At 48.6% G+C, this 9,028-nt stretch overlaps 1 protein-coding gene across 1 annotated transcript in view; it reads left to right on the forward strand.

Moving 5' to 3' along the window:
* LOC115097594 (transcriptional adapter 2-alpha-like) overlaps positions 1-7,245 on the forward strand; it is a 69,960-nt gene extending 62,715 nt beyond the window's left edge. Inside the window, exons 7-8 of the mRNA XM_029613533.1 lie at positions 5,314-5,387; positions 5,938-7,245. Coding sequence (XP_029469393.1) covers positions 5,314-5,387; positions 5,938-6,123 — 260 coding nt within the window. The 3' untranslated portion in view covers positions 6,124-7,245. The remainder of the gene's footprint in view (positions 1-5,313; positions 5,388-5,937) is intronic.
* Positions 7,246-9,028: the final 1,783 nt, after the last annotated feature.

Raw genomic sequence — 9,028 nt, forward strand, 5'->3', positions numbered from 1 at the left:
AGCATCGTTCAGGGGAAGCAAAAGCCAGGGGTCCTGGTTCCCTCACCCCCTCTGAGTCCTCACTTCCAGAGTCTGCTCCGTCCTCATCCAGAAGCAAGGAAGTAGCCCTTTGTGCTTTCCTTGTTTGCTGGTTGTTTCCTTTATTCGGTGTCTGTGCCTTTAAAAAAAAAAAAAAGACACTGAGAAGGGAGCTGCTCAGGTGCTGATTGGCTGAGCTGCCAGGATGTAGGGCTGGGTGAGTGAAGGCAAAAACCTCCTGACTGCCAGACCAGGAACTCACTTAGCATAGGGGACATACCTCCAGCGGTGTTTGTTCAGTGGCAGGGGCTACTGTTAGGCCCAACCGCAATTCAGGCCGATGCCTGCTTAGCACTGGAAAAGTTGCTGTGGCTGTGGTGTGAGAGGAGTTCAACTCTGTACAACTACGTTGTGTGCGGAGGATACCTCAAGAGGGGCTGGGACCTCCGTGGACCCATCCGGGGTTGGTCGGACCACAAGGTCGACCGGGCCAGTGCTGCAGGCCCTGGGGGGGGGGGAGTATGAGAGGCCAGTTTGAGAGCACATGGCAGGAGCTAAGAGGCTGCTTCAGATCCTCCAGACTGCGGTGGTGCTAGACAAGATCCCGGTCAGCGATTTAGTGGAACCTATTCAGTGATGGTCCCGACTGCTGAGGATATATGCCCATGGGAAGTTCAGTTGTTCTGTAGGGAGGAGTTAGGTCCGCTGGTTCCCCAAGTGTTGGAAGATTTGGGGATTAAGGGGTGAACCCGGACCTAGAGGGACTGCGGGGACCTCCTAAGGTGGTTTTCCTTTACCCAAGAAGGTGAAGAAGTTAGTGGGAGTGGGGGTCCTGAAGCAGGCCTGATGGTAGCCAGAGCTATGCCTAAGCTATATCCCTTGCCAGAAAAAATCTGGGAGGACTCTGATAATGAAGGGGTGACCTGGTCCTGGAGGAATTAAGGAGACCCCCTAAGGCCTTTCCGTTGTCGACGACGGTGAAGATGCTGGTAGATCGGGAGGGAGAATCTCCTGTGGTAGGCCTGGAGGTAGCAAGAGCCTTGGCAAAGCTATACCCCTGGCCGGGGTAGGTCTTGAAGTCCTGGAGAAAACATGCATTCTGGTAGCCAGAGCAACAGCTCTAAAAGATGTCCAGGCTTGGAATCTGGAGATCCTGCTCAAAGGCGGTTTGAGGTTTCAGCTTGGAGTCTTCGTACCGCGGTGTGCGGAAGTTTGATGCAGTGTGTGTGCTGAGTGCAGAAGGCACACAAACGGTAAGGGACTGTGGCTGAGGCAGCGCAGGCAACCCTCTTGGAGGCGAGAGTGGCCTCTTTGGTTGATGCTGTGTATGACATGGTCCAGACTTCCACCAGATGATAGCAGTAGCTGCGAGGAGACTCCTATGGCTACGAAATTGGTCGGCGGATGTGCAGCTGTCTAACCTCCCCTTCACGGGAAAGCTGCTATTTGGATAGGATTTGCAGCAGCAGTTGAAGGGTAATATTTTGCCTGAGGACAAGAAAATCCCAAAGAAGTTTTTTCTCTGCGAGCTCGAGTGTGAGAAGAGAGGCAGTTTTGTGCTAGCAGGAGCCTGGGGCCAGCAGTGCAAAAGCAGAGTTTGGGCAGGCAGCAGTCTTTTCGAGCCCAGCACAGGCTTCTGAGGGATGGTAGACCCCACGGGGGAAGTGGAAGTAAGATTGGTCATTGAAGATGGGCTGATTTGCTCTTCTCCAGAGGCTATTGGAGGAAGGCTGTCCCTCTTTTAAGAGGAGTGGAGTAAGATCACATCACACCAGTGGGTCCTGGAGATGAGATGGCTATGCCTTGGAATTTTCTCATCTGCTCAGGGACACCTTTGTAATCTCATGCTGCGTCTCCTGGACCATGAGAGAAGCGGTGCGGGGGATGTTGCAACGGCTACAGCTTCTGCACGTCATTGTTCCAGTGCCTAAAAAAGAGGGGACTTTTAGGCCCATTCCTGATCTGCAGAAGGCCATGCTGCCCTCCAGGTGCTGTAGCTTTGGATGGAGATGTTGCGCATGGTGTTAGCAGCAGTGCGTAAAAGAGAGTTTCTGGCGTCGTTGGAAGCTTATCTCCATATCCCCATTCGGGCCAAACACCAGCGGTTCCTGAGGTTCAGGCTCCTGGGGGGAGTATTTCCAATTTCGAGCCCTTCCCTTTGGGTTGGCAGCTGCACTGCGCACGTTCACAAAAGTGATGGTGGTAGTGGCGACAGTGCTTCCGTACCTGGTTGATTGGTTAGAATGAGCGAAGTCGTAAATGGTGTGTTGTCACTCAATCTAGCGAGTCTAGCAGCTGCTGGATTAATTGGGCTGGATGACAAATTTGGCAAAGAGCCATTTAAAAGTTGAACCATTCGTTGGAATATCTGCACGCTTCAATACCCAGATGAGGAAGGTGTTTCTGACTACGGAGTGGAGACTCAAGTTGCAGAGTCAGGTCCTTCGGCTGATGCATTTATCGGTTCCCAGGGTCTGGGTTTATTTACAGGTCCTGGATTCTATGGCTTCTGCACTGGAGTTAGTTCCATGGGCTTTTGCTCACATGTGCCCACTGCAGAGGGCGCTGTTATCCCATTGGAATCCGCTTTCGGAGGAATTTCAGCTTCCCTTGCCATTCTAGAGTATGCCAGTTCCAGTCTCTTGTGGTGGCCGTCTCAGCACAATCTCAAGAAAGAGATGGATCGGGAAGTGCCCGACTGGGTGGTGGTGACCCCTGGTATCAGCCTCTCCGGTTGGGGGGGGCGGTGTGTCAAGGAAAATCGGCCTGGGGCAGTGGTCTACAGAGGAGGCGACCTGGTCCATCAATCGACTGGAAACCAGGGCAAAGTGCAAAGCCTTACTGGCGTTTCTCCTGCTCATTCAGGGCAAGTTGGTGCGAGTGTTTTCGGACAATGTGACGACAGTGGCGTATATTGACCTTTAGGACGGAACAAAGAGTCATCTAGTAGTGCAGGTGACGCAAGAACTTTTTGTTTGGGTGGAGAAACATCTGCAAGTGTAGCAGCTTCCATGTAGCCGGAGTGGACAACGTGCCAGCGGACTTCCTCAGCAGACAGCGTCTGGATCTGGGGGAGTGGGAGTTGGTGGAGGCCTTTTCCTTGATTCAGGCCAGGCTGGGCAGACCAGCGGTGGACCTCATGGCGACTTCAGGAAATGCGAAGACAGATCGGTTTTTCAGTTGCAGAAGGGAGGTCAGATTGGAGGGCGTCAACACTCTCGTTCTCCCATGGCCGACATATCTGTTGCTGTACATGTTTCCACCGTGGCGTCTCGTAGGTCGAGTGCTGCGGCTTATCAAGCTTCATTCAGGCAGGGGGATTCTGGTGGCTTCCGAGTGGCCACGCCGGCCGTGGTTTGCGGACCACCTTCTTCTGGCGGTGGATGTTCCTGTTCGTTTGGCCCATCTGTCAGGGCTATTGTGGCAGGGACCCATATTTTTCAGACTGGGAGGATCAATTCTGTCTAGTGGCTTGGCCTTTGTGAGGCGATGGCTCTGCCTGAAAGGTCATTCGGAGCCTGTGATTGTGATTTTGCTTCAGGCAAGGCGGCCTTCCACATCTTTGGCTTGGGTCCGAGTGTGGAGAGACTTTGAATCCTGCTGTTTGCAGAATAAGGTGCAGCCTTTGAATTTGGACGTTCCGCAGATTCTAGCCTTTTTGCAAAGCAGTTTGACTAACAGATTGGTTTATAAATCCCTTTGGGTTCAGGTGGCAACCTTAGGTTCCCTTCGAGGTAGGATTCAGGGCGTCTCATCCAGATATGGTTCATTTCCTCAAAGGGACAAAACGTTTGCGTCCTCCTGTTCGGAAGAATTGTCCAGCATGCAATTTGAACTTAGTTCTTCAGGTGCTGTGTGGTCCTCCCTTTGAACCAGTTAGGAGGGCTTCTCTAAAGGACTTAACTTTGAAGGCTGTTCTCTCAGTGCCTATCTGTTCAGCTAGAAGGATTTTCAAACTGCAAGTTTTGTCATGTAGAGACCCTTTCCTGCATTTTTCAGAGAGAGGGGTTTCTTTACATACGGTTCTTTTTTTTGTCTAAGATGGTTTCCTCCTTTCGGCTTAACCAGGTGATCAAGTTACTGACCTTGCTGTATTTGTCTGCGGATGCTCCTATGGCGAGGGAGCCTCACTTGCTGGATGGGCGCAGAATTCTTTTGCAATTATATTAAAGTGACAAATGCCTTTCGGAGATCTGATCATCTTTTTTTCCTGTGGAGTGACGCTAAGAATGGAAATAAGGCATTGAAGGGGGCACTATTGCTCGATGGTTAAAAGAGACGATAGATTCGGCTTACACGTATAAGAGCCAGTCAGGGTTGAGAGCACATTCTGCTGGAGTGCAAGTAACCTTGTGGGCAGAGTGTCAACTGCTTTCTACGCAGGAAATTTGTTATGCAGTGACATGGTCTTCGCTTCACACTTTTACCAAACATTACCGCTTGGATGTACGGGCATGGAGGAGGAGTCTTTTGGGGAAAGTGTGTTGTGTGCAGGCCTTTCGAGTTCCCTCCCAGAATAGAGGGGCTTGAGTACATCCCACTTGCCTGGACTGATCCAGGGTATGAACAGGAGAGGAAAATTGGTTTTTACCTGCTAATTTTAATTCCTGAAGTACCAAAGATCAGGCCAGAGACCCTTCCCCCATCTTTCGAAAGACTTCCTTGCTTCTGGATGTTGCTGAGCTGATCTGTGCTACATTCAGAGTAATGAGAAGTGTACATAGTTTCAGATGTGTGTTCTGTCAGGTTCAGAGGGCCTGTTTTTTTCAGGGGGCTCCAACCTTTAAGTATCTGTGCGCCCCAGGTTTATTGGGGTTTGTTAAGGTAGACATCTTGGCTTGGGTACAGGTCAATACTGAGGGACTGCAGGTGGCACTCTTGGTTATGTAGCAGTGCCTCACAGTTTTGTTCTCTGCCTCCATCTGCTGGTAGGGATGAATAAACCCACTTGTCCAACTGATCCGTGATACTTCAGGAATGAAAATTAGCAGGTGAGAACCAATTTTCCTTTACCCAATAGGCACGTGATTAGGGGAATCCCCACTGCCAGAGGTTGACTGTTTATATAGGAGGTCAACCTCGGGGGAAGAAGGGCCCAAAGGCTCTTTATTTGCCATTGACCTCAGTTGGCTAGAGGTGGCCTTGTTTATTCTCCTCCTCATCTGGATATTGGTGCTTGTGTTCTTGGTTAACATTACACTGCCTTGTCCGTTGTAGCTGAAGAAACTTTACTTGCACGCTTCATAGCAGTTGCTCGTCTTCTTTCCCTCCCCCCACCCCCCTTCTTTACAACAGGTAGACGGAATGCACCCCCGCTGAACCTCACAGGCCTTCCGGGCACAGAGAAACTTAATGAGAAAGAAAAGGAGGTAATTCGGGGCCACAGAAGCAAAGTCTGAATTGGACCTCTTTCTGTACTTTTGCCGTTTAAAGACCCAGCAGGTTCGGTTTGTAGCAAAAGCTGGACTGGTTCATACAGTTATGCACTGATTGTAATAAAATCTCATCTGGCAGCTGAATCAAGGTGCAGAGCAATGAAGATGGAGGGAGCGGCCAGCAGAGCAGAGGCTTATTGGTTAAATGGCCTTGAGAAGGGAATAGGAAGGATAGCAGGTACCGAAAAGGGGAGGACCCAGACATCAGACAAGAAGTGATTGAGGAGAGAAACAATAAGTAATTTATAAAAATTTCTGTAGTTATATACAGTTAATGAAAATTCAAAAGCTCAAGCCCTGCTTCCCACCTGTTTCTTCTCTTGCTCCTTAGCATGCTTCTCAGCATTGCACAAACCAGGCTTACTGGTTCTTCCGAAAGCCGAAGTGCTGAGGGACTCGTTACCACTCCATCACCATTTTAGTAATGCCTGTTCGTTAGGCAACATTATTGATTCATTGTTTTTCTATTTGCTCTGTTTCTCAGCTCTGTCAGGTGGTGAGGCTGGTCCCTGGAGCCTATTTAGAATATAAAGCAGCTTTGGTGAACGAGTGCATCAAGGAGGGAAGCCTGAGACTAGCACAAGCCAGGGCACTCATCAAGATCGATGTGAACAAAACCAGAAAAATCTACGACTTCCTTATCCGAGAGGGCTGCATCAATAAAGCCTAATGCTGCGGGAGGCTGGCCACAGTTTGAGATGGCATGATTGTCAGAGCAAAGGCTTTATTTTTTGCCTTTTCAAAAAGAGATGTCAGATTGTGCTTATCTTCCTGTCTTTGGTATATTTTAGTGTTTAGTGCTCCTGTGTGGCAGGAGTATAGTCTGGTGGCCTGCTGGACAGAACATAAGAGTTTAATCAGAGCGGCTACCTGCTGGATCTCCTGTTCCTACCTGGGTCAAAGGGAGCACAGGGCTGGCAGCCACGCTGGGATTTTAGCCCTCATACCCTTGCATGTCTTGTCTGCTTGAGGCCAGGAGGAGCTTGAAAATGCAGGTTCGTCAGTAGCATCTCCCTGTCTTAGGATGTGACTGCATTTAATCAATCAATTTTAATTCAAAACTCAAGGCATGGCACAACCTTAAATCAAACATGAAACAGCTGGAACATTTTCATAAAAGGGTGGTGCTAGGCTTGCAGAGCAAAAAAGGATTTGTCACAACACAAAGATAGCCACTTGTGGCAGCGCTTGCATGTATTTCAGGGGAGAGGCTGGAGTGTGTGTTGCATTCACAGAGCCTTCCTTGCTGCTCGTTTCCTGTTCAAGAATGTTTGTGGTTCACAATTCTTGGTTTTACCCTAACGGCGATGGAATAATAAATTGTGTACAATAGAAAGAATTGTGAGGAAATAAGTAATGGGATGTGACAGAAGGCCAGTTACCTTTGGCCTTGGTGAAGGCTGTGCTTTTTTTTTTTGTGCCACTCCACTCTGCGTGAGAAACATTTCTTTTTGTAAAACAGATGTTGGAACTCATTAAGGAATCGGACTGCCTTTCCATTTTATAAAAAGTGTTTGTGTTCAACTACTCCCAAAATATTAAATAATGAAATGTACCTACTGATCCTTTAACATTTTTTTTTTGTCACAAACTTTATTCATTTGTGGTTTCTTGCATCCTGTTATTCCCACAGCGTTGTGGGACCCAGAACTTCACGTAACTAGATGTAAACCATAGACCACTTTATTTAAGTATTTATTTAAAGGTACCTGGACAGTGCTGGGCCCATATTCCATTCAATAAAGTGTAATAAAAGAAAATGTGAAATAAAACCAACAATTTCTTTTCTTTACAATTTGGATTTTTTTAATGCTGTAAATGGCTTTGGTCCTTGAAAAGAGTGATAAACAAATACATGTTTAGCCTGCCTTTCCAAATAATGGTGAAAACCACTTTGCGCCTTTATTAGTTTTCAATAAATCTAAATCAAAGAGTCAACAGGCGATAAAATGACTTACCCACATTTACAAAGAGCATCAGTTAGGGAAGTGGGATTTGAATCCTGAGTTCCCTGATTCTCAGCTCATTGCTCATTGCTCTTTTGTTTGTAATGAGGCAAAGACAACCTGTTAAGAGGCATGAAGATATCCCCCTACATTTCCATTGTGACTAGAGTTGTGCTGTATGCTGCAGAGAATGCCTATCTGGGAACAAAAGGAGTCTGGATTTGCAAATTGTTTTACAGCTTCTGTCTTATGAATGCCTGAGAAGGAAACGACCATGCCAACTGCTAAGCTGGTCCTGGAGGACAGTTCAGTTGGTTTAGCCGAGGCATTATATAAGAAATTGCCATACTGATACTGGGTCAGACCGAGGGTCCATCAAGCCTATTATCCCAGGACAAGCAGGATGCTAGTCCTCACATATGGGTGAAATTAGTAATGGAGCCCTATGTACGGAAAACTTCTGTAAAAGTTTCTATGAAACTTTTGACTGGCACCAGAGTGCCTACTGAGCATGCCCAGCATGCCATGATATTCCCTGCCACAGGGGTCTCCCTTTAGTCTTCTTTTTTCCGCGAAGCAGTTAGCCTCGCGGATCTTAGGAGTCCTGTGGGATTCTCCACAATATTTTCCTTACGGGAAACTTAGAAAAACTTAGCCGCATAGGGTCTCCCTTCAGTAGTCATCGGGGTAAGTTTTTCGTTTGATTCACGGTTCCGTTCCGTTTTTCATAAAAAATTTTTGTACCTGAGTCAAGGCTGTCGACGGCTGTCCGGCCACAAAATGGCTACAGGATTCAAAAAATGTCCAAAATGCGCAAGAAATATGTCGATCACAGACCCTCATCAGGACTGTGTCCTCTGCCTTGGAGAAGGCCATGACGTGAGAAATTGTCCCCTTTGCGCTACGATGACCTCGAAAGGTCGACGTCTTAGGCTCGACAAGATGGAACAATTGTTTAAAATACAGCTAGTTACTGTTCCATCTACTTCCACACAATCTTCTCCGGCTGGGTCAATTAGGAAGGTCGTCCTAAAAAAACGTCAGTCTAAGGAATCAGGAGACGCTCCATTCTCCTCCCCCTCTCCATCGTCTAGAGCGTCCACATCGAGCAGCGAAAAAGGGCGCGAAAAAGATAAACATCGCCATCGGCATCGCAGGCTGCACACAGCAACCACCGCCCCGATACCCGGCGAGCCATCGGCGGAGGACGGGACACCGATTAAGAAAGCCCAGCTCCAAAGTAAGGCTTCTGAGCCACCAACAGGCCAACCCTCGCCGATTCCGGCGGAAGGAATCGTACCTCCTCAGGGCCCTGAGGTTGTACTACTATCGCCGCCACCGCCTCCCCCCATGGGTGCTCTGTTCACATCATCCATGCGGGCGGAACTTGACAGTTACATACGTCAAGTGGTTAAGGATGCCTTTATCGAGGCGATGCCACGGCCTTCCACTCCGGTTCTGCCATCGACACCGGTCATAGGAGGATCTCCGGTCCCATCACCGATACCTTCAATACCGATGCCGAGGAAATCACCGCTCTCCTCGATGGCGCCGATTCCATCACCGGTTCTACCTAGGCCGCAACCACCGGTTCCAGCACTGCCGATTCCCCGGTTACCATCGATTCCA

This window comes from Rhinatrema bivittatum, chromosome 8 (genome assembly GCF_901001135.1).
Source record: "Rhinatrema bivittatum chromosome 8, aRhiBiv1.1, whole genome shotgun sequence".
Lineage (NCBI taxonomy): Eukaryota > Metazoa > Chordata > Amphibia > Gymnophiona > Rhinatrematidae > Rhinatrema > Rhinatrema bivittatum.